Source organism: Oreochromis niloticus, linkage group LG14 (assembly GCF_001858045.2).
Source record: "Oreochromis niloticus isolate F11D_XX linkage group LG14, O_niloticus_UMD_NMBU, whole genome shotgun sequence".
Taxonomy (NCBI): domain Eukaryota; kingdom Metazoa; phylum Chordata; class Actinopteri; order Cichliformes; family Cichlidae; genus Oreochromis; species Oreochromis niloticus.
In genome coordinates this window covers 31,397,682-31,424,544 of record NC_031979.2, presented here as the reverse complement: position 1 = coordinate 31,424,544, position 26,863 = coordinate 31,397,682, and the positions used below count along the sequence as shown (strand labels likewise).

The 26,863-nt window shown below is 38.1% G+C and overlaps 1 protein-coding gene across 3 annotated transcripts in view; it reads left to right on the top strand.

Annotated features, from left to right (window-relative positions):
* Positions 1–3,760: 3,760 nt before the first annotated feature.
* The window catches only part of LOC100695412 (cell adhesion molecule 2), a 141,173-nt gene continuing 118,070 nt past the window's right edge, over positions 3,761–26,863 (top strand). The window contains exon 1 of one of the 3 annotated variants that reach the window (XM_025898412.1): positions 3,761–4,207. In XM_025898412.1, the coding sequence (XP_025754197.1) occupies positions 4,147–4,207 (61 nt within the window). In that variant the 5' untranslated portion in view covers positions 3,761–4,146. The remainder of the gene's footprint in view (positions 4,208–26,863) is intronic. The other 2 variants (XM_005455044.3, XM_005455043.3) reach the window with 2 other exon arrangements.

Sequence of the window (26,863 nt, the reverse complement as noted above, 5' to 3'; positions counted from 1 at the left end):
GTTAAATAACGGGGCTTTCAGGGAATAACATGTAAATCTTATTACTCTTGTTTAACCTATGAAAAAACTTCAACTCTCATTAGACATTAAATACTGCTCAAGGTTTTGCCTCGTGCTTTGTCGAGCTTTATTTCAACAGTGTACTTGTACAGGTTTAATAGTTTGAATGGAGAACATGGTTATCCCAGGGCCTGTTACAGCTCTCTAACTTACTCAGATAAAACACAGACAAAGTGATTATAAAAAACAAAAAAACAACATCAATCATGGTTCAAGATGCCTTATCATGTGCGTGGGTTTTGGGTTGTGATCTCGACCACCTGTGGACTATACCTGAGTATACTTGGATGACTCTAATTACAAGTGAAAATTTTATTACACAACTCAGTGGTGTTGCGCTCAAACTACAAATTAAAATTAGTGCTAATTTGATATTTGGAACCACAGCTGTGCAACATCTTAAAATCAATTCCTTGTAATGCAATCAAATCCAAATGCTATCCTAGCCACATTCAGACTTTTTATGTTTTTTTTTTAATTTCTATCCATGAGCAACAAAGGGAAAAAAATTAACCAGTTATTTTTATGTGTTATCCAGATGTGTATTGCTTGCCATGGCCGTGAAATTTTGTAACATTCTCAATTAACGGACGTGTTAATTGTCCAGGATTGTAAAGAAATCATTAATCAAATGCAATATTTTTTACAGAGTGCAGCAGTCACTGCAATGTTGATTTGCACAGCAGTCTTAACCTATGTTCAGTGATGAAAAAACCGAGTGGGACATTCTCTAAAAACGCCCTGATGATGAAACTCTCTGCTGGATAACTTGTTTACAAAATGACTTAACCTTCTTTAAGGTTTTCTTTGCAATGCCTAGAGAGAGTGAATCATATGGAAAGCAGACAAAGACCAGCAGCCCACAAGAAAGTTTTACCTTAGTAAAGCATGAATTCTGAGATTTACGAACTGTTTAACTGCACAGCAGTATAGTTTTTAGTTCCTGTGAGTTCAGTCTCAGCTACATAGGAATTTTAATCATGTTTTTTTCACTTCTGATGAGGCCACCAATGAGTAATCACCATTCAAGGTCTAAAGTTACTCTAAAGTCATCTCTATATGAAACACAAGTCCAACTGCCATGTCCGATAACAAAAAGGTATATCAATGATATATTTTTGATGACATATTGTAATTGATTTGGAGAAGAGGAAGAGGAAAAGAGGAAGAAAACAAAGATGATTCATGAGTGTAGTGAAGGAAGACATGCAGAGGGTTGGTTTGACAAGGGGAGCATGCAAGGGATAGGCATCCATGGGGATCCCTAATGAGAGCACCTGAAAGAGGAGCGAGAAGAAGCATGAGAAAAAAATCAAATAATTGATTACACAAATATTTTCTTTCATTTACTGGAAGAGGGTAATTGGAATAAAATTTGTAATATAATATACATTCCCAGACAGGATGTTTGAATGTGTAGCTCTAACTTTGCTCCACATACTGAAAATTTCATACAGTGCTGACTTGCATGTTGTTTACCTGGTGCAGAAAGCACATTGTTAGATGTAAGTATTCCCAGTGTCCTATCAATAAGGCAATAAACAGATGGAATTGCCTTCTCACCAGCCATTAATAGCAAATGTTCTTACAGGAATAAGAAAAAGGCACAAAAGAACATAAAGCTTTCATTGTGGGCCATTTTTTAAGTTTGAGCCAGAGAGAACAGCTGTTATTTCCCTGAGGTGCATTGATAGGGTAAAAATATGTATGTGTCTGCTGTACTGGATTATGAAATTTGATATCCAAAACTTCAGCACGAATTTTAAATATTTTATCAGGATTCTGTTCTGCAGTTATATTTTTTTTCTAGTGACAAAAACACTTACATGGTCCATGCCCTAATCCTGGATTCAGTACTTCATCATTTAGATAAAGCATTCAGGCTTTATGACTTCTGTCATTCATATCCTCACTGAAATTGATTGTGCATACTGCATCTGGATTGGTTGCTTTTCAGTCAGTGAGATCAGTGCTATCAGTGGCAGGTTCATGCAAACACTGTAATTCATCTTGGCCTAAACTTTTTTCTCCCTGGTTTTAATATCTCTTGTGGACTTTGCAGTCTTGAACATTAAACAACACAAAGGGGGGGAAAAAGTGTGTTGTGTCATAACAGGTACTTGGGATTCTCAAGTGTAAGCTGGTGACCTTGTTAAATCTGACGGTACAAACACAACGGGGCATTTTAAATGGTACAAATCAAAGAATGCTATGCAATATAATGCCCGGGAGATAAATACAAAGGGGAACATGCTCCTCTGCATTACAGATCTGTGTCAGCACCGTGTGCTTTTCTGCTGAACTCACATGGTCAATAAATCCTTGCTGTTGAAAAGGTGCATGAGTAGAATTCTACTCTCAAGGATCTAATGAAATGACGAGGAACTGACCTTCAGGACTCACGGGATTGATTCTTTACCACCATCCTCATGGTAATTGTATAGGTCTGCTCTGAATTATAAGTGAGTTGTACAGAGAATGTATGTCACACAAGAGCACTCAGTCCTTCAAGGTTTACAGTTCAGAAAGGCATCAGTGGTTCCACAGGGATTAGAGATGTGAATGGCTCTAAGTTAAAAGGCTAAAGGCATCAGCATACAAAACAAAATGGGAGCACAAAGAAAATCCCCCCCATTTTAGCCATTCAGAATAAAAACTTACAATAACTACAATAAGCTGGAAAACACTGTTTAACTTCTGGTTTGCAATGAAAATGAGTGATCCAAATGACTGATTAGAGAATGAACGGTGGAGCTTCGTGTATCATTTCCAGTGATTCATACTGCAAAAGGAAAAGCAAACGGTTTAAAATTGGGGGCTATGCCAAAGCTTTTCTCAGGTGGTACAGCCAGGTCAGCAATTTGATTTGAAGTGGGAGTGGCGTAGAAGAGCACTGTGCAAAATTGAACCAAATTCGCCCAGCAGCATGTTAAACCATGTGTAAAATCCTCGCCGTCGGCTTAGAAAACGATCCCTGGCTGGAGCTGCCGTTTCCTCACACCTCTGTCTTTAGGGATGGTCACACTCATTTCTCTGCACCTCATGTAGGGAACCTTTGAAGGAAGAGGGATGTCCGGGTGCCCATTAACCTCCCTCGTGCCTGCGCCCTGACTCCCGACATGCACCCAGACACCAGGTCACAACCTCTGCGAAAGCAAATGCATTTTCACACAACATGGGCACGTGTTTCTGTTGTTACCACACGGTGCTCTTTAGGCTGTAAAACTTTTTCAAGTGATAATATGTGTCGATGTCGCAGTGGCAGTTATTTCGAGTCCTCTGGTATTGACAACAGAGCTTGTTTGGCTGCTCATAAAGCTTTTATGGCTCTAGGGTAGCTGTTTAGAACTGTCTAAAATTGTTAAATTAGCTCTGCTAGCTGTGGGCATATTTTAATGCATTAAATCTCTGGCGTGGTGGTTTTTGCACTTTTGCAGTTCAGTCTACTGACACTAAACACAGAGCAAGGATCCTCCACTTCAGAGCATTATGGAGGCTCGGTGGTAGCCAGGACTGGTTCCTTATATTTTTCCTCGTATGCGTAAACTATAATCATATTCCTGCAGAGGCCTATTGTTCTGCTTTGGTGTTTAGGAAATGATGAGATTAACAAAAAAAAAAAAAAAACTTGTCACATGACTACTGAGGTCCCTTCTAGAAACTGATGTATCAAAGTAACTATGCTCCACGGCGTAATTGTTTCGACAGTTTACCGGAGATCAGAACTATTTCTAGGTGTTCTCCATTGGTGAAGCGTCTTCATTAGTCAAAAAGCGTGGGCGGGACTCTTGCTCTCTGCAGCGAGTCAAAGAGAAAGGCAATAAAGGGAGGCAGGATCTGCACTTTGCCGACGAGCATCTCTGCCGTCCTGCTTCACTACAGTGATCACTGCCCCCTGATCTGCGAAAAATACACAGGGACTCCTCAGAAAAAGGCAAGAGTTCATCAATGTAACTCCGGTCAGTCAGAAACTGCGCCGTTCACCTGGATAAGTCCACCTTGACGAGAGAAGAGATAAAGACAGAATAAAAAGAGTCAAGCGCGAGTGGAGTGTTGACGTAGAATTGCGAAGGAAAAGAGAAGAATATGATTGTCAAGCAGTACTTGATGTTCATCCTTTACAGCCTCTGTGCAAGCGTCTTTAAAGGTGAGCACTGGATGTTGCTGTGTAGACGGGCGTGGTGTGCGGGGAGGTGGTGGGTGCGTGAAGTGTAAAGATCATATGTGATCATGTCACACGTGAGTGCAAGTATTCGGTGAGGAGAGAGTTGATTTTCCTATAAAACGATGTGTTTGCGCAGCAGTTTTAGGCGCAGGACGAGCTGTCGTTGTTCACTGTCAGAGCCGAGTGTGCTGGAATGCCTGGAAGTTGAATTGTGCGGCGCAATGAGAAGCAGAATGCGGCTGCACAAGTTTTTGCATCGGCGACAACTTAGATATTGCACTCCCTCCGGGATTAAGTGACAGATAAAACACCGTGCTGCGGACGAGTCGATTACTGTCGCGCATGGTTGCTCGGTTCATCCGTTTAGGCTATGCCCGCTGAAACTGACAGAGCAAGACCAGAAAAGAGAAAAAAGAAGAAAAATGTTACAGTAACGGTGGCGTGTGTCTTCTTTGCTGTGAGTCCGGTGTCATTGAGCGGATCACGATAAAGTCACGCCATCGCGTTTGATTGGGCGTTTTGAACCATTCCACACATGACTTTAAATGACTGAATTTACAAAGGTGATAACAAGTCTTCGATGTGGCAAAGGCTACATTTCCGTTAAGCGTTCGTTTCGGGGTGCGCACTCTGTTAAATGTAGCTAGAACAGTGCCTTGCGTGTGTGCTTGTGTGTGTGTTTTAGGAGGGATTCTTTAGGAGGCACAAGCCATGTAGTCACTCATTCAGAGTTGGGCGGCTGGGGACGCAGGTAAGGTTGCATGCATGACGCTTCTCTGCAGCCAGGGATCGTTGTCGCCTCATGACGAGTCCCCAACTCCCCACAGACTGTCCCGCTCTTGGACATGCTTGCGCAGCCACCGCCCTATAGGCGACCAGTGCGCATAACGCCTACCGGAAGGGGTGGCGGTGGTGGGGGGTGCTGTCAAGGGGCTTCATATGAGAAACTACCATATCTAAGCAGTTATATCCCCGTCTTCCCCAGTTTAATAACGTGTTGTCCCACATGACATTAATGACATTGTCAGTGCTGATTCAGTACACTGTGCTGATAATAACAACGAGAATGACCTATGATCATCCTCATCACATTAACTCGGCCTGTGGTTTAATTTCCATAAGTCTGAGGCTGACTTCTTTTATTGAGCAACTCCATGAATGATGCCACAACCACCACAGACCATCTGATCATTAGAGCACCTTTAAATAACAAGATACGTGTCAGGCTTACTTGCACATCACATCATTGCATTAAAAATCAGTTCTCAAATGAATCAGTTTTTCCAGTATCAGATCATGTTACTGCCAAATAGCCTTTTTCTCTCATGACTGTTATGTGTTCAATAAACTACATAGTTGGATCTCTTTACTGGACAGCCTAATGGTGAAAAATCTTGTAAGTTTGACTTGAAATTTATCTTTAAATTGCAAAAATACTTATTTACTTTGCCCTGATGCACGTTGCCTTGTGCTATTCTTGCTGTCCTTTCCTTCAGCAGGATTTTGTCCCACACTTTTACCTGATCTCACTGAGCTGTGGAAATTGAAATTCCATTATGAGGTGTGTACAGCTGTGATCTAATCATACATACAGCCACTTCCACCTCCCGCCATGTTGCCTTAAGATGTGACCCCACTGAAGAGGAATATGAATTGGAGTTAAATGACCATGCGTGATTTAGCATGCTTTGGAGTCCATTAACTATAAACTGTGTAATGTTACATAACTGCTTATTTAAAGTGTTCTCTTAAAAAAAAAAACATGCCTTTTTAGTTGACTTTCCATTGTCTCTGCAACCTTTTTCATCAGTTCAAGTCAGTGTAGTTTGGAAATTAATTTGCTGACACATGAAACTTGATTTTTGTTTTAAATGCTGCCTGGTATTGCATCACCAACCACTGGGAAAACGTAGCTTTAATAGTGCATTCAGTCTGAGCATTGACCTCCAAAAAGCATTGCTTTTATAAGCTGTGTTGTAGGAAAATGTATTTACCTGTAAATATACCTATCAGTCATGTTTAAAAGGAGGTGAAAAAGACTCTGAAAACATCCAAATGGAAGAGTTTGTCAAATAGTCCTTGCTTACAGAGCCTTACCCAGCAAGAACACATAAGTGGACTTAAAACTCTGTGTCCCAGATTTACTTTCTGAAGCATATTTAATATTTTTGAAGAAGATTTTCAAAGCTATATTGAAATAAATAAAAAATGGTTGGTTGGTAGAAAAAGTGGTCTAAAAACCTATGGTATGCTTTGGAAAAGAACGATGTGAATTGTAATTATTGGGATACATGGAAAACTCCTTGTAGTTAGTGTAAGCCTGTGCTGATGCTCAATTTCTAAGTATTAAAAAATGTTTGTGTTGCAGGTTAACAGTGGTTTGTTTACACAGTGGACACCAATTAGCTTGACTAATCATTGAACTCTCTCTCTCCTCCAAAATACATTCGCAGTTTAAGGGTTAGGTGCAATTTCCCAGATTTTTTTTTTCTGAAATGGCACATATATCTCTTTGACATTTTCCAGCAATTAATCAGGTACACTTATGTCATAAACAAAGGTATCCGCCTTCTACTCTCAGTCTGGATTTTGTAGATTTTTTAAACCATGCAGTACTGAAAATCACTCTAAAATGTTGTAGTTAGCACATTCAGCTAACGTGAAAATTCCTTGGTTTGAGACCAGGCGTATACACAAATCCCTGGATGCCCTTACGTCAGGAAAGGCATCTGGTGTAAAAATCTGCCAAATCAAATGTGGATCCATCTGCTGTGGCGACCCCTTGTGAATAAGGAAGCAGCCGAAAGAAGCTTCTTAATACTGAAAACCACTCCCCCAGAAAACAATTACATATAGGACTTATGGAATCCATTTTTACAATCTATAGTAAGATTTTAAAGTTGCATAGCCTCTAGTGATGATGTGAACAAGTGCATGTAAAATGCGCCAGTTTGTCATCTTTAAAAATGATAGCATGGCTACCTGTTCCAAAAATGGAGCTTTTCTCACGTGATGAAAGTTATAAAAGGGTTTCTTTTACCCAAACCAGAATGTTATATGGCTAACTCTAACCAAATGTTTCTCTGCGTATACTTAACTTCACAGCAAGACAGTGAAAGATTCAAGTCTCATTTTTCAGTCTCCTTGTCAAAAACTTGGCTGTATTTGTATCCCCCGCTCACCAATCTCCCAGATGCTGACTTTTTCTCTCTTTTAAAGTTTACATTGACCTATTGTGGAAGCACTTACTTTTAGATAGTAGAAACAATTTGATTGAATGGTTAGTTTGAAGACTCGGTGTACTCTTACCTTTTCAGGAGACAGACATACTTTCGGTGGCTTTCTGGGAAAATATATCTCCCCCAAAATTAAATTAAGAATGTTGTTTTCGTGAATGAGAACCTGACTTTTAGGAGACAGGACTGAATTAATGGACTCTTTTTTTTTAGAGGACATAGGAGACAAAGTAGTTTTGTTATATTCTAATTTCACTACTTGGTAATTTCAGAGAGCCACAAAAAAAGTATGCTTTTCCACTTTACATCTACACATTCTTTTAAATTGACGATTAGGATCTTTTAACGTCTGGAAATGTAGTTTTGTTAGAATAAAGCTATAAGCATCATTATCAAACACAGCAGTGGTAATTTGAAAAGATAAATAGGCAACTGTAACACAGCCCACTTTGCATCAGATTTGGGGTAATGAATAGGCAGAGAACAGGGCACAGAGAGTTTTATCATCTTGCCCAAGAGCTCTGACAGTGCCCACTTCAAGGGCTTCTTAAATATTGATGCTATGAGACTTAGGTTAGACTTAGATGCATCCAATGCCCAGGCCTGTGCCCCAGGACTCTAAAACCTAAAGTTCTGTCTTTGTGGAAATGTAAGAAGTCGAGAAACAAATGAAATCAACACAGATAGAAAAGACAGGGTACATTCTGGGCTGCACAGTCACCCAAATTTGTTATTTAAAAAGCCAGATTTTAAAAAACAAAATGCATTGAAAAATGATTTCATGCAAAATACACACAGGTGGACAATTACAAGATACATGTGCCAGGAATTAAAAAAAAACCCTGATTTGTAGCAGTAGTTTGTGGCAGATATTTAAAGAATTCCCTATCTGGTTTTGCTAATTCTTAAATGAAATCCTGATATACTAGGACACACAAATCTGGCGTGCATAGAAAACTGATGCTACACTCATTCATTGCTTACCCATTTAACAAATTTCACTGAACAGTTTTTGCGATATCATAGCCTGTAACAGACAAATAAACAAATGGGACTGAAAACATAACCTCCTCAGTGTAAGCAATAAGGTGCAGCATTTTCTGTGTGATCACAGCCTAATCGACAGTTAAATTGCAGTGCTCCGCATCACACACTGCAGTGATTCTGTAGACGACTTCAGCCTCAGCAGCTCTGTTCATGCTCTGTAATGCTGAGAGTTATTTCATGCAGACTCATCCTTCTAAGAACAACTACACTATTAGAATTTGCCTAAATTCATTGCTGGGCTTATTTATGGCTGCAGCCCATAGACTGCTGTACTGCTCAAATGTTTAAAATGCTTCTATGGCAGATAGATATAAAGAGTATATGGCGTACCCTTTATTAGAGGGCCTGCCTTGTTCTCCTGCTTTGGGTGTGACGATGATGATGTTGTTCCCATACTGTATCTGCACTGGTGTTAACCTACATAGAGATAATGGTGTATCACTGCACTATCCCTGTGTATTTCCCAAAGCCAGCAAATAAAGACAGACTTGTCAGAGGCAGGTAAGATGGCAGGCTAATGCTAATTAGCCATGTGGTGTTGCCATGCTTAGCCACTTTGCAGACCTTGGGCTGATTGCGTCGTAGATGTACTGTAGGTCTTATGATCTTCACATTTCCTTGTTGGCCACAGCTTCTCTGGTTCGGTCTGACATTCCCTCTTCTCAAGTGTTTCATCACTTTCTTTCATACAGAGCCCAAAAAGCTCCCATACCACCAAGGGAACTTTTCTTTTGTTTGAGCACCGAGTCTTTCATCATTTCTTATCTTGTAAGACATTTGGGCAAGTACACCCCTCCAGGTGACGTTGGTATGTGTTTGACCATTGTGTGTGTGTGTCTGTGTGATGGGAGATGAAAATTGGGTTGGGGGCTTAATGAGGGCAAAGCAGAAAATAAATGAAAGTGTTTCTTTATTCATGCATTTTATCCACTATCAAAATGACAGTTATCAAAACTACAGATAAAAAGAGACAAGGTGATTGAGGATGAATAATTCCTTCATAATGTACAGGAAAAATCTTTTCCCTGATTAGTGAGGGAATTGAGGCTAGTCATTAAATATGCAAAAGTGCCTTGTAAAGTCTTTGATAGCTCCTTTACCCATTGGTGAAGAGAAAGAGGAAAGTTAAGAGCTGTGTTGTGAATATTAAATGTTTCTTATTTGTGAACAATATAGTAAATGGTAAATGGTAAATGGCCTGTATTTATATAGCGCCTTCTAGTCCCTAAGGACCCCAAAGCGCTTTACATATCCAGTCATTCACCCATTCACACACACATTCACACACTGGTGATGGCAAGCTACGTTGTAGCCACAGCCACCCTGGGGCGCACTGACAGAGGCGGAGTGAGCTTCTGGAGGTAAAAATCCCATTCACATTCTCCATATGGATTCTCATTATGAGCCATAGCTTTGTAACCATCCAAAGTAGACTTAGTATGAACTTTGACACTGAACTGATGGTATGTGCTCCTGTAGAAACCACAAGTCTGTATGATATCAACTTTTTCCTAAGAAAATACCTATTTATTCACAACTTTGATGAATATAAGTACTCTATCCACAGTTCTAAACCGAAACACTGACACTGACATTGTTGGAGGTCGCTGTTACTATGGAAATTTTTAAACCCGCAAATGTAAGCTTGCTTAGTGAGCGCAAAACTACAGAAACCATACAACATACAACACAAACTACAAACCCCCCTCCTTCAAAATGATTACAACACTGAAATTATGCAAAGGATTGAATTTGAAAAGGTTAGAGGTCACTTGGTTGGGATTTGTAACTCTTTATGGGATGAGGGTTTAATTCTTTACCCCTCGGCCGTAAAAAGGCTGATCGGGCGGACGACATGAACGTCCAAGTTTGTGAATGCGGTGACTCGAGCACGAACAAAGCAATGTAGGAGTTTCAATTTAATACCATAGGTGTATCTACTAAAAATCTCAGTGACCTTAACCTCAAAGTTAGGGGTCAAAGGTCAAGTTTTCTGAAAATCTTGTGACAGGTTGCCACCCTGACGCAGGAGGTGACTCCTCTGGTTGCTAAAAGAAGTAAAATACTCTTATGGTCTCATCTGTTATTGCAAGCCTTATTTACTAAAGCATGCCAGTCATTTTGTAAATTATGATATGACCGGTTTGAGTCAAATAGAAGATAAATTAGGGTATGCTTTAGGCTGTGCCTACAGTAGGATTGAAAATGAACTGGAATACTGAAGGCTCACAATAATGCTGATGACTAAAATGTTTGGTTTGAGGCTTAGAGGACAGGCTTCACTGGCCACTGGCTGTTAAATGTATCATGGTGGTTCTGTCGATCGTTTATATACAAACAGTCTTATTGTTTCATCTATACAACAATAGACTTGATTACAAAGACTGCCCATTGGTTACCTATAGTACCCCACTCCCACCCCCATAAACACACCTGAAATAACATTTATTAATTTACAGTTTCTCAACTTTAGTGATGATTTTATTCTATTCTGTTGCACTAGGTTTTCTGAAAATATAATTTATTTGTCTTAATAATTATGCAAAAATTATATAATATTAATTATTTGACAGGCTTCATATGTTTTCATTTGCACCCACCCATATGGAAATTCCAAACACAAGCAAAATAACAAAAATTCAGTTCATTTATTGTTGTTGGTCAGTGCGCAAGACTCCCACCTCTAACAATTTTGCTTGCACCAAGATAAAAATAATGCAAACAGTTCCCAAAGTATAAAGCAAAATTCTAAGCAAATGAATTTTGGAGGATATGATTCAATCAAGCGTCAAAGGCTCTGCTTTTTGCTTTCACGTATAGCCCTGCAGTTGTCTGGGGCAACGATATTGTGTCCTATTATAGGATGCTGTGAGGAGTGTGGTTATTTCTTCCGTTAGAATGTTTGATTCCAACCGCAGCTTTCACTGCTACAACAGTGTACATAGATATCAATAACTGTCCTGCCTGCTGATTTATCATTTTGAGTGTAATATAAGATGGCAGTCGGTGCACCACTTCTTCACCACCACTTTTTTTTTCCTTTTTTCTTTTTCTGAGCATGGAGTTTTGTTCCAGCATGGACTGAAGTGTATTTAAAATCTCTTGAAAAAATACATATTGGACCCAAGCAAAAGTAAACCCCTAAATGTCACACACAGGGAACCTGTGAGCGTATGCATGGGAGCATCTCCTGTGGGTTGGAATAATCAGTCAGCAGGAATAAGCTGGCTGAGCTGAAGGCGAGGTATGGCAGAGGAAGGTGGTTTACATTCACGGATACCCGTTCACCACTACTGAGGGTTAGCTTATCCCTGCAGATTGTCTCCCAGCTGCCAAGTGCTGGCTCTGATGCTGTGCTTTATGCCACTGCAAATGGTAATCCAGTAAAGGGGACAAATGTGCTCCAAAAGAGCCACTGCTGCCCTGCTTGCTTTCTGTTGACAGATATACATCTGTAGGGATAAGCCTCAAGCCAGAGGCAAATGTGCTCAGACAAGTGGGGAAGGGGCTTTAAGATTAGCAGCTCACTGCCTCAACTATTTTCTGCGTGCTGTCAGTCTCTCTTTGCCAAGCTCTTTGTCATAGCACTTTTACACACCATGCCCCCTCTGAGTGGGTATAAGCTCAGCAATGAAGCTGATAGACTGAAAGGGCAATTACACTATTAAAGATTATTTTGACCTGTATTTAAACGAAAAAGGTTAAGAGATTTTTCTACTTGCCAAGAAGCCTGTTCCAAGATACTCATGATAAGTCTAATGCCACAATTGGTCACACTGAAAAGAGGTAAAAGCAGTGCTTACATCAGTCGCTGCCTTCCTGAAGAGGTGCCCGTGTTCACACATCTTAAAGGGGTATCCAGTATAAAACAGAATTTACATATATTCCTATGATTTCAGACAGATGAGTCAAAACATTTCCCACTTTCCGTTAAAGCTGGGACCTATGGAGCATTTGAAGTGTTATGTCATTAAATCTCAGGTTGTGAGACTTCATAGTCGGGAGAGGATATTATATCATCATTTGCAGCCACATTGAGTAGTAGAATAAAATAACTAGAGGTTCACTGTGCAGGTGATGATGCTGACCCTGCAATTCACTGCAGCTATCAAGCAAATAATAGAAAAAAATGAGATTGTGGTGCAAACAGAACTGAATAAACACTCAAAACAAAAATCAAATGTCTTAATGTTGCAGTATTTTCACTGTTTCTGGGATTCAGTTGTAATGCATTTACCTTTAAAGGCTTAAGCATCCTTAACAAACAGCAGAATTGAGCCTAGTGGACATTTATTTAATATTGTTCTACAGTACCTCAAGGCTCTCTAACTCTTTAATGGTGAGCTACACATTCAATTTTCAGGGAAAAGGAAATGGTCTAAAAATATTCTAAAAAAAATATTCAGACTTGAATAAAATCTTTGGAAAATATAATAAAATAGTGTCGATTTCTTTGATGAATGAGTTTCTGCTGCGCTGTTGAGAAGGTGGTAGGCGTGTGTTCTGCAAGAGGTTTATACAGTCCCTACATTTTAGTATTGTGCCTGAAATGAAGCCTATACTTCATTTTATGCCAGTTTGCGGTGTTGACCTTTATCAATCTCTCTTGGCCCTCATCTCTGTTGAAGTGGGCTTTGTGCCCGACTATGGATGAGCCTGTGAATCTCATTTACCCTGTGTGATGATCTCCCCTTTCTCCTTTTGCTGCAGTCTCTATGAACAAAGTTAATATTTTTTTTTGTTCAGAGATGACCGCCATATGACCAACCAGCTATATAATCCGTTTTTGTCTTTGTGCTAGTGGATGCCGTCCTACCTAGAAGCCATGTCAACTTTCATTCTGTTGTCCTTTGACAACATAGTAGACATCCTTTCAAAAGCAGTTGTAATTCTGATAGTGTTTAATGCACAATGTTGACCATAAAATATTGTGCGCATAATTATGTGCTTGCTGTGATAAATGTCCCTCTCTGCTTCTGCTGTGAACGTTTGGGAGGCTTCCAAAGAGAATGATTGACTGCCTGAGGTATGGCACTGCAACCAAACACCTGGCAGCCTGACCAGGAGTGACCATGCTTGTTTTGAGTTATGTCAGGGTCCTTTTGGAGTGTGCAAACAATGGAGGACAACAAGCTGTGGAGCCTTTGTTGGGCTCTGTGCGCATTTTATGCAGCTATGACTATTGATATGCAAGTTTAGTGCACACAAGCTTTTCTTTCCGAGTACAAAGTTTTGATCTTAAGGAAGTAAGATGAGTTCTCGGTGCGTAGGCAGCTGTTGACAAGCTTTAGAGAATGCACAATGAAGTGGCAAATGTTGGCGTTTATGAAAATATTAGGTCTTTTGTTGTAATGAGTTTAGATATCACTTCATTCATCATAAAAACTGATTATATTCAGATGTGGAAAATGTACATCTGTTTTAATAGGTTTTGATACAAATAGTTTTCTACTTGTGTTAATTATTTTTTGATTAACTAATTCATTGTCTAAGGGTAAAAAAAACATGTAAGATTGCTTGATCTGCCTTATCAACACCACATAGAAGGATATCGGTTTACAGTGGTGCATACCTACTGCATGTTTTGCTTTTTTCCTTTAAAATTGCTGAAACTATTAATTATTAAGATAATAGCAGCTTTAATTTATTTTGCTTGACAAGGCAGTTAATCTTCTGATCATTTCATCTTGCATCAAGCACCTTGTTTTCAAATACTGCTTGAAAAATATGTCTTTTCTGGACAAAATAAAGTTGAATCCCTCCCAAACATATTTGCAGAGAAAAGAATACAGTGAGTTTAAGTGCATTTGGAATAAGTGTGCTCACTTTACTATGAGCATTTAATGTTTCTGTTTTAATGTATTAACCCAGAAAGCCCATCACCTGCACACCGCCAGTAGAATTTTGCATCGCTGGGTTGCTGAGCTCATAAAGGCCCCTCAGTCGACTGCCCCAGCAGTCAGACTGGACGTCTGAGTTCCAGATAAAGGAGGCTCTGTTGCACTATCTTTGGAAATTTGATAGGTTGCTGGAATACAACTCGCAAGTAATATACTTTTAAGAAGCAAATCATGGCAAAAGCAGTTGCTCATTCCAGGGTAGTGTTTTGCATTTTATGGCTTCATGATTTGATATGCTTTGTTCACAGTACAAAATTAAAGACAGTGGAAAAAATATAAAGATGAAATGGCAAACCTGCTAAGAATAGACTATTGACTTGTGAGACAGGCTCATAATAATTTGTCAGGGCAAAAATGAAAACATTTATATTCTCAGCTTGCTGAATCCCTCTCAGTGTCTCAGGAGCTGTAGACTATCTGAGGATACGTTTTGCTGACGGTTGCTGACGGGTGTGGATGGCAGGTCACCTGTCCATCACAGAGGCTATCATACAATGACTGGAAAGATTCATGTCATACGGAAATTTGGGGTCTCCACTCCTCTTCAGATTTCTACATCTCCGTATTTATGAGAAAACTTGCAGGAAGTTGAAAAGGTGAAAAAGATGCCAATGTAAAGAGTACACAAAGAGGACTTTAATTAGAAACGTCTTCATGTCAGGAAACATTTTATGCCATTTTCCCGTGTGTTTTGGATTTTATTCTTTGTCCCCAGTGTGTTTATTAATGCAAAATAAGCAAAGAGCCTGCTTTTGTGCCCGAGAGCATCCAGAAAACAGCACCAATCTAACCTGTTTATTTTCTTATTTTCTTAAGCAAACTTGCAAGTGCTTATGTGTAGACTAATCCCTGCTGTATGCACTGCCTGAAGACAGTTTAACATGCAACATACATTTGCAGATTTCAAGCTCTGCATGCGTTGGTTACATCACATTTTCTGTTTGTATTAGGAGAAAGCAAACAAAGTTAGCACATAAAAAGGTATAGCATCAAACAATTGTTCTAATAAGTAAGTATTTTCAGGTCTTGGTAATTAATTAATAAGTATATGATTGTTGTAAATCTGGCTTTTATAAGCCCAATTTATATACCTGTTGGTATAGATAATGTCCAATAATGTTCACACAAACAATAAATCATATGTTAACATTGAGGGTAAACATGTCCAAATGATTTAAAAAATAAAAAGCATAATTATCATAATTCTCTTAATTCTTTTAAAGCTGAACAACACTTTTCTTTTTTCTTTCTTTTTTGCTTACAAAAACAGTAATACTAAAAATTCTAGCTGTGCTTCAGTGCAAGAACTGGAAAATTATTTTGTTTTATAAATTTGCATGAGTGAGATGCTATCCAGAAAATCTAACTTTAGAATAAAGACACCAAAAGCACAAAGTTAAGCTCATGCATGTTTATACCCTTTTATTGACTTCCTCTTTAAAAGCTTCCCACAGGTCTCTAAAGCTGAAGTGTAGATACTGAATGCAGGCATATTTGCAAGGGAAGGTGGGGGATAAAAGCACTGAAACTCATGTCCTCATAAAGAGGGATCAGCAGTGTGTACGGGAGCTGCATACCGATGCAAGAGATGCCAGTGCTCAGAGCCAGAGAGCATGCTTTGCTGGGGGAAAAAAAAAGCCTTAAAGCTGCTAAGCTGAGAGCAAGAAGGGAAAAGGAAGAGAAGGTGTGGAGCAGGAAGGCACACTGTAAAAGGCTGAGAGAAGTGTCATTGTGTATGTCTGCTATTTCCTTCACCTCCTGTGACTGGGGAAAAAGGGGTTACTGCCATTATAAAATGCAGGTTAAACCATTACATAAAGCACAGTATAGCATACTGGTGTTTCAAAGATTTACTCCCGTTTTTGGTAGTTTTGTGTGACCTTTTGTGTGGAAAAGGAAGAAGAAGGAAATTTGTTTCCAAATTTGAGGAACGTTATCGTAACATTTGAAAGGACACAGATTAATATATTAGAGCCTTCACACCATTGAGAAGAGCAGTACAATTAGAAAAGCCAGTTCAAAAATTAACTTAAGAATCGGAAACAGTGTCACCACCTCGTGCCGCCACCACCACGGCGTGAGGGTGACATTCAGAAGGTGTGTTCGCACCAAGGAGTTCACTCTGACACTGAAGCATAATCATTCCTTTACCAAGACAAGAGCTGAAGATGTAAAAGTGCTTTCAGCGTTGTCTGTTTGTTGATTTGTTTGTGACAGACATTATGCAAAAACTGCATAGCCAAATTTCACAAAACTTGGTGGAGAGGTGAATCATGGGAGCAGCCATTAACCTCTGGTGCAGTCTGACATAAGAGTATTGGTCTAGTTGGAGGATATGTGCTCTAATTACCATTCTAGTTGTCTCTATTTTACTTTAGGTATGTATCTATACGATTTACACAGATGGCAAAGCACTTTAATCAGTCACATTTTGTCAAGTATGAGTTTGACTGAAACTGAAAACTCAAGGTGCTAAACTCCAGAGTGTAAAAGCTCAGCAGAGCTGAAGGTAAGCATATCTGTTTGCATTCGATACCCATTTACAACAAAAGAGTCATTCCTTCTTTTTTACTGTAATTACCCAGAATTCACTGCAGCAGTGAATGGCATTTTTGAATTACAACTACATATACATTAAAATCGTCGCGGTCCAACACATGATTTCTCATGGGCTTAAACATAATATAAAAAACACGGCACATATTGCATCTGGTAAGTCACTGAATGTCATGCTTTTCACTTGCAAACGTACAAAACCATTTGGTTTTTGCGTTGCTAAATAACATAGATAACTTTCACTATATCTATGGGGCACAAACAGTAGCAGGAGGGCTTGGCAAACACAGAGATTCAGCCAGTGTTCCACAAATGTATCTATCACTGATCTAGGCTTCTTAAAAAAGAGTGAACAGCCACATTTGTATGGGACCTGGAGTATTTTAGATTTAGTAATATTATACCAACTGAAATGATAAATTCTACTGTGTAGCAGCCTATACATAACGCCACACTGATTTTACCATGTGCACTGAAATGAAGAATAAAGGGTGCAATTAGTTTAGTTTAATTAAATAATTTTGTATGCTTTGCAGTTCATTCAATTCAAGTAATTACATGTTCTCTGTGAGAGTCTGGATTTGTTAAATATACCTGCTGATATTTATACACAAGTGGGCTTTAAGGACATATGTTGATTCAATTTTACATAATTTCTCATCAATTACTCATAAGACCTTTAATTTACAACAGCGTATTTGACCTTGTGGTGTGATATCTACACTTTAACAACTCCCAGTGTGCATAGTTGTAGGGTCATTTTGAACCCCTTTGAACATTGCAAATTGCTTTTTCTCCCAATTACACCTTCAAAGTGATACTAGACTGTTGTCAGACTAGAAAATCTTACTTGTCACTAGAAATATTTTCCACATAATGTTGCGGTTAAAGAAATGCATAAACGAAATTTGTACCCAGACTTACTCTAATGGTGAGAATTTTAGAAATTCTTACAAAGGCAGCAGTGTGACATGTTAGCTGAGGACACTGCTCCCTCGTGGCTGAGGCTTCAAAAATATCATCCCTTAAGTTTTGGCATGTGTTATGCTTGATTTTATTGGACACATTATTTTCTCAATTTATAAATGGATTCCAAAGGTGTCAAAAAATTCAAGGTAACATCTTCCAGTGTTTGATACCCATCTGTCTACTATAGGCAGGTATGTCCAGCTATTAGAAAAAATGATAGTGAAGATGTGCTATTTGGGATGGTGCTGAAATAGCAGGATATAAAGCCAGGATGGATCCTACAATAAGCTCATATAATGGTCAGTCTGGGTAGACCCTGCTTTTATGGAGTCAGAGATGATTATACATTTAGTATCCTCCAGTTCTGGTAGAGTGTGAGGATATCTGGTGTAGACCGGGTGACCTTAACTACTGGAGCTGTAGCATCTCCCAGATAATGACCACTCTGAACCCCAGGAGCAAGCCTCATCACCTCATAAATACAGAGACCATATGGACTCTCGGTGGAAAGCTGCCGACAGTCACTTTTCAAATCGGACGCATACTTGTAGGAGGCTTTTGTGCTGAAAAAAAAAAGAGATCCAGTTAACATTCGCAGGTTCATGAAAACTGTGTTTTGTGTAGGCTGCAGTTCAGTTACACTGGCCAAATGGCAGATGTCTTGAAAAACTGATTGCAATTTTTTTTGAATGGTGGTCTCGACTGGGAGAAAACTATATGGTCAGATATAGAAACTGAGCCAGTGGTTAAAAGAAATTGCTTGTCAGTGTTAAAGTGCCCCGTTTGCTGCGAATTCAGGGTCACTGTGTAAAAGATAACATAGGATTTCTATTTTACAGCAAGGCAACCTTACCAAAACCATAACCGATCAGAAGTTTGACAGATTAATAAAAAAAAAAGTTTTCTTTTTAAGTTATGGTTGATTTGAAAAGACAAATTGATCTCTGTGAAGCTGTTCAGGAAATTAAAGAAGATGATGAAACATTTAAATCTTTACTTTTCTGGAAGGCGAAACAGTGTATGTTCCTTTTTCATAGTTCTAGCCCTGATTGAGCACTCACTTTGGGAGGTAACTGGGTATAGAAGTAGTCCCTCTGGACACAATTGCTTTCTATGGTGATGGCATACCAACCAGTTCTGTGATGCTGAGCTCCAAGCATTTTATATAACTCAACGAGGAACTGCCAGACTACAATCTGAAGGTACCCTCTATAGCTATAGTGTGCTTGGAGGCACTGTATGAAGAGAATTTTAAGGAATACCTTGCTTTATTTACTTATTTATTTCAGATTTTTTTTTAAATCAAATGAATAATAAATAAACTACAAAAAAAGAATACAATATTATTCCAAATCATCTAGATTTTTGAGAATAGCTCTTGTACAATGCCTTTATGACATGAAAACTCAGGGCAATTTACAAATATTGTTATAGGGGAAATTTTATATGGTTCATGACGGTAATTTGACTAGGCAAATAAATCGGAGGCAGGGAAATGAGTGTCTTTTGAATGTGAGAGCATCCGAGTCTGTTTATGTCTGTCGCTTGTGTACATGTGAGCGACCTGGATAACATCAAAACTGTAGGTAACCTTATATTATTGCTCGTAACCTTGTGCTCAACCAAACATAATGAAAACTAGGTGCAACAGTGCCCCAACTAAACTCTGTCTGACATTCATGCCTGATGTCACCAGGCAGTCTGTATCTGGGTATGTTCTGTGGATAATAACATCTCTTCATGGTTTTTAGCATTTGACTCCGCTTGTCAGGAGTCTTGAGCATGTGAACAAAATAACAAATAGTAAATGAACATGGTCCGCTTCAAAATGGGTTTTGATTGAGAGGCACAGCTATGTGTTCTCTGGTAAGGAGAATTCATTTTTTAAGAGTGTGCCCAGTCTGTTCTATGTGCTCTTCCACCTTGCATTAACATACCTTTTTCCATAAAGATAAGCTATCTCAGCACAGATAAACTGGGTGCAAATTGGGTTTCTGTGCTCAGCTTACCTCCGTGACTCTCAGGATAGCTTATGTTGGTGTTTCTCCGTCATTGCCATCCACATCCATCCACATTCAACAAAAAAGCCACTTTTACAGAAGCCTTTCCACAACACATTAAACCTTTTTTTGAGGTTGGGTGAAGTGGAGTCTTGTTGGAGTGACTACCTTCTTCTCAGTCTGTTTGCTTGTGTAATATGAGAGATGGAGGAAAAAAGCATAAAACATAAAAACAAAATTAATATTAAGGATAAACAGAGCAACTGACCATGTTTTCAGGTATTTTAGCTTTGAAGAGATACAATGTTGCTTTTCCCTTTATTTGATAAATTAATAAAAATTAATATGCTGACAATTATCACACTGAAAGTCAACGTGATTATCGTGTCTCTATCTTTAGTGTAACAAAATAACAAAAGGAAAATGGAAGGCAAATCATTTTATCACAAGGCTGTTATAAAAAAAACTGTGTGCGCGTTGCAGATGTAACAGATGATTCTTGTAATTGTGTTTGACTTTAAACCATTCTCAGTGCTCAACTTTTCTGTTTTCTGTCAAAAAAAAGAACCAACAACAACAAGAAGATATTGTTCTCGAACACTGCACTGGGCTGATCCTGAATTACTTACATTTTTGCCAATGGCAGCAGAGAAGCAGCAATAGGAAATATTTCAAGATATTCTTAGCTCTACAAAGGCATTGTCAAATTTATCCCAGATTGACAGGCTCCAGTGGGGATTTTCACATTCAGTAGTAACACTGAAACTGTCACTTCTTCACTATAAGACCAGAGTTAACATGGTGTAAAGTTGATACATATTTGATCAGTTTCCTGTGCCTTGCTGAGGGGTCATGGAAGTTTAACATCAAAATTTACTATATACACCAATAATGATCAAACTTTTCTTTCTTTTCTTTTCCTTTTTTTTTTTTAACAAGACCTGCCACTCATATTAAGAATTTAATTTTGCACATTTTTCTTGATGCTAGGTTGTTGTTATTGTTAAGACAGGCATTAATTGCTTGAGCTACACTCTGGCTAATAATAGCAACAATAATCAAATTAACACTAATAACTAAGTAAAGTAAATGCCTTTAGTAAAAAGGGGATTATGATCAGGTAAATTACATGTTTTTTACACTTTGTGCATATTAGAACCACGATGTGTGGATAGATGCATATTATTCAAAAGTTAGTCATAATCATAATATATTCATCACATCATTATATTCGCTTTGCATACTTTTCTCTCTTCTGTTTATATCACTTAAGTCATTATAGGCACCTGCGAAATGATATGTTAGTAGGGAGTCTTAGGTGATGTAGCGCATAAATTCGAGCCGAGTGGTAGCCAAACATTTATTATTCCACATTACAAATTACAAATAGACTCCACCGGGTTTTCAGAGAGTATCTAAACTGCTTTTCTGTATTTCAAGCTATTGCTTTCATCAATGCATTACAGTAAAGATGATAATGGGAAATATTTCCCAGAGCAGAGTGCCTACACACAACATCATGGTATTGACCTGATCCGCCTGCAAACAGACCGGTGTGAGCTTTGATTTCCCCGGCAATTACGTGGCATTTAATGAGGGAACGTGTCCTTTTTTTCATGAAAAATAGCAAATTTTGACCTCTGGTGTCAAGTAGCAGGAGGTACATTATGTAGCATCCATATTTTGGCCATTGAAATATATTAATAGCCCTCAAATTCTGCGCTTTAAGAGGAAAATAGGTTGATGCATTATTGCTATGAATTAACAGAAACCATGGAAACACCACTTGCAGTATACTGTCACGAAGTCAAAGAGCACAGCTCTTAGTCTTCTCCAATAATTGGCTTAATACTTCAACATTAGAACACATCTCTCCAAAGAACAGAGAACGTTGTCAAGCTTGTTACTCCTCGAACCAACATATTCATAATTATTCAGTCTCTATTATTTCTAATTGATACTTTTAGAATATTTAAATACTTAAATAGGTACTTTTCTTTACTCTATGTTGTTTTTATTTTGAATTTGAGTAACAGGAAGATTTATTTGTCATATTCAGGTGCTAAATATATTAACTATGGATTTACTTCAAAAGAAAAACAACATTTACATAAGCTCTAATGGGTGAAAGGTATTTAGATAGATGATTATTCCAAAAGCACACAGACCTTCAGCAAATCCCTAGTTTATTCACTTACACAGACGGACTCACACACATGCACAATAGCATTAACATAAATGAAAGTCATGGTTTAGGACACTTTGATAGGTTGTTTAATCATGGCATAAACCTTGAAAAACAGAAAACTATGGGTACCTGATGTTGCCATCAATGACATAATGCCATCAACAAGGCTTTTCCTATTATTACAGTTTTTTTTCTGTTGTTGCTTATTTTTAAACTGACAAAAACTGTCTAAAGTAACCATAATCCATCTAAATCAATCATAAATTTATACACCGTTGAGTTAAGTGTAGCAGCAGTGGGTCTGTTAGGCACTGGGCTGTACATAGGGAGCCAGTCCCACATGGAATTAATATCACAGGTCTAGATGGGAGCAGTCAACCTTTTCATTATTATCCTAAGAATTCTTTTTATACGTAATACTCAGCACTTTAAGGTCCTGTCTGTGAAAAATGTAGTGGTCTTATGAGAACATTTGAAGTGAAAATTTAATGCTTTTCGTGCACAGAGAACAAATTATTCACAATTACCCGTTGCTTTCCATTCTAACATTTTATATATTGTGTATACTGACCCACTATAATGTTATCAAACCATTCAGTGGTTTTTATTTTCAGTCCCATAGATAGGACTACTGGGAGTCATTCCCTACTAGCAGGGTTGAAAGGCAGTTATTGATTGCAGTCAATGATAAAAGAAAGCCACACAGACCATGTTTTTTCCAGACTAGTATTTTGGTGCCTAAGAGTGTAAAAGATTTAAGCTACCGTTCATTTCTTTATATTATGCTAGAAAATTTTTAATTAGGTACGACAATTTAAAACATGCAAAGACTGATAGAAATAATATATATAACTACAGTATATAAGGCAAAATCAGTTTTGTATAAGTACATAATCATGAAACTCAGTGACCATCTTTATTCTTCAACATAGCTTGAACTCTCTCAGACAGGCTTTCTTGTAATTTCTTCAATGTTCAGAAATAGTTCTACAGGTTTCTTGAAGGACATTACAAAAGTCTTCTTTGGGTGTTGGCTGCCTTTTGCTCCACTCTCTGCCAAGAATTTCCCACAGTGCTTCAAGAATGCCGAGATACAGGCTGAAAAATGTTGAGGCCAGTCCATGACGGATAGTGTTTTATTGTGTGTTTTTTTTCTATTCAGGCTTTTAATGTATTGGCGATGTGTATGGGTTTGTTGTTCTTTGACTACGATTTAACCAAAAATACCAAAAAAAAAGGAAAAAAAGAAACTTCTTGACAGCCACCCTTCAATTGAAAATGTTTTAATGAAGCTTTGGCAAAGAGTAGATGGATCAAGTGAAGAGTCAGGTGTATCTCTCAGGTCTCGTTACAGAGATATTTTTCCTGTTTCTTAACGACATGACCTTCAGATACTGTTCAGTTATGTAGACAGCCTTTTACAGCTGCCACTTTTTGTCTGCTAGTAGTTCAGTTTCCTCAAATTTTTTTAAGGACAGGTGGTCTAAGGAGCTTGGAAAGAAAAGCGTCTGGACTTCTTTAAGTTAAAGAAGAAGTCCAGATGCATTTCTTTCCAAGCTTCTTAGACTAGGATGACCTGGATGACTGAGAACCTTCACAGACTTAAGGACAGGTGCATCACCATGCACCATGTACACCAACATTTTGGCTAATACCTCTTTTAGAATAAAGATAGTATTTTTATGCCTGTCAAACTGTCTTACCTTGGTCATTTTTCATAGATTCAACTGAAGAGAAGGGAACATTTTGTGTGTGTTTGTGATAGATTAACAGTAACACAATTTAAAATTGTTTAATTTTAGACACGGCACTGATTCATCCCTTGAGTTAGATTTTTTATTTATACTTAAATGATTCATAGGTTATCAAAAAGAAAAAGATAATCGTCTGAAAAATCTCAGCAATAAGGTCTGGACTGAAAATGTGGGGGAAAAAAGCAGATGTCCAAAGAAAAAACTTTAAAAGACCTTCAGACAGCTTGGAGAACTATCATTTAAGACCACTTAAAAATTACAAGGAAGTCTGGCTCCTTGGAAGTAAGGTACAAAGAAATGAACGGCGGCTAACAGAACAAAGACGTTACGTTGGACGTAAACAAAGAGTAAAAGCAAAGTTAAAAATTTAATCAAAATGAAAGCTAGATACAGCTGGAAGAACTTAAACTACAGTTATTGTTTTAAACTGGAAACATACTGCTCATTACTTTCATTCAAATGGCTAAATGTCACGAGAAGAGGAGGCCACTTCCTGGCAATATGCATTGGACTGATAATAAATGGCCATTTGATGAGGTTATAAGATTTAAAAAATGTTATAACTTTTTTTTTTTTTTTTATGTAATCAAAAACAATTCAGTCAGTTCACCTTGACGTGATAGCTGGGAACTAAACCCTTCCCGACTGTTATTCTACATGACTGTTTGCGATGAGAGAAATGCAGCACATTTGTTCAAGCAGTTTTTTTTATGTTAGGCTATTTATTCCCTAAACATTTTTTATCACTTCCTTTGTTATATTATTCTTTAATTTAAACTTATTTCCCCTGCCTGTACCAAATACCACCCCCGTCATAGCTGCAGATACGCTGCTTTCATACTGAAGCGCCATATAAAGGTTTGCTGCAATCTTTTGTTAAAGAAATTTTTCTGCATTTTTATTTTTTATGTGTTTTTTGCATTACAGCTACCAAATGCACTCCTTTTACCTACTTTGCTCTTTTTTTTTTCAACAGCACCAAGACCTTAGGGAAGTGGAGTCATACATTGTGGGGGGCTCAAATTCTCCTTCACGTTATGTTATCAAATCAAACATGTATCCTTAAGGATACTTGCAAGAAGGATTTATTTTCATATTCTCTTGGCAGGTGATCACATTACACTTTTCCTTCCATCTCTCCTATATCAGAAACTTCAAAGCTAAACTGATTTACGTTTGCCCTGCACTTTTTTTAAAAACACATTTACAGTAATGCACTCTCCAGTGAATTGTACATCTGTTTCATTCATCTGTCCCTGTGAAGGATATTTTGTCACTTAAACTTGCTGGAGAATTTATTCCCAAATCACAGCTGAGGCACGTAAAGGGAGAAATTGTGTAAACTTTGTCTCATAGTTTTATAAAGTAAAATGATTTACTCTGAAAACAAAACCCGTGGAAGAGCTGTTAACTAAAATTTACAATAACTTCCTGATCTTGACTCCTTTGTTATCTTTGCACCTGCCTCCTGCGTGAAGCTTTAGGGAAATTTATATCATCTGTTTATTTAGGGAGTTGTCTCTCAGTTAAGCAAGAAATATGCAGCAACGAAATGAGTCTTAAATTTTTTGGCAAATGAATCCCAGTATTGGACATAAAAGGTGAATCCAGAGTTCTTTCATTATTCTTAAAACCAGCATGTTTGCATGCTTTAAGTGCTGTCTGAAAAGCTTCACGCTAGGAGCCTTATAGGTCTATTTGTGTTCACCACTTATGTAAGTGGCCTGTATTCACATGAGATTATAGTGGGATGCTTGTTGCTCAGGATTTTCACTCAAGCTCAGTGAAGATGTACGTCAGGCTTAGATGTGGGAATAAAAAAACATGCTGAGTGCCATTAATAAAAATAGTTTTTGAAAGGAAATACTGTAGGATATGTTTACCCCATATAGATCAAGTATCACGCTTTCTTAAGTCTAGATTAGTGAAGGGTGATTTTTGGGTCATTCTATTTAATCTAAACATTACTGCATGTCATTTCATAGTTGTTATATCTGGCAAGATAATCAAAGAGATTTAGAAAACTGATCTAGTTTAGCACAGTTCTAAGTCACATAGACATATAAACCACATTGTCACAAATAATTATCACTTGTAAATTACAGAAATTGTGATTCCTTGAGAATTTGCATAGTTAGAGACAAGTGGCAGGAAGAACACACCAAAATTGGACAAAACGGCATAACTGCATTAACGCGACAAATCTCCGTTAGCAAGTTAGCGCGGATCGCCCCGTGCGTGGGGCTGCACGGCGTCAACGTGTTAGCGCAGTTTGCTCGTTAATGCACGGGGCGAACTCGCTAACGGAGATTTGCGGTTTAATGCGGTTATGGCGTTAATGTCATTTTAACAAGATTAACGCTGACAACACTAGTTAAAATATTGGTGTCTGGTATACAGTAAGCCTACATGCTTAACATGAATACATCCTACAATTATAAATGCTGTACATGGGTAGAATACGTTTGAATATTTTTTTGGACTTATCTCTACTAAAACAAAGAAACAAAACAAGGAACAGGCTTGTTTAACTGTCTGAGAGCAAGTAAGGAATAAATATAAAAACATAAATCTTATGTTTAGGTTTAGTAGCTTTAGTTTACCTGCAATTGATATAAAATTCAGAAGTGCTGATAGGTGTTTCAACATGAATAAATGGAAATCTACAGAGGCCCGAGAAGTCTTCCAGGAATGGTAATGCTTTTTTTCTAGAGAACTGATAGGTCAGCAGACAGTGATTTCATGATTTCATACCTGTCTAATCTGGAACATAACCTACTTGGAAACAGGTTGGGTTTACATGGTGAGCTACCATATTGACGTACACCAGTAAGAAGCATCCACCTTTCCAGTACAGAAAACCCGGGTGGATATTTTTTAGTCTGAATAGTTGCTTTCACATATAATCAAATGACAAAACAAAATTCAAAACAGATTTAACTTTTGTGGTCTAATACATTTCTCTTCAAGTTGAACTATATTTAATGA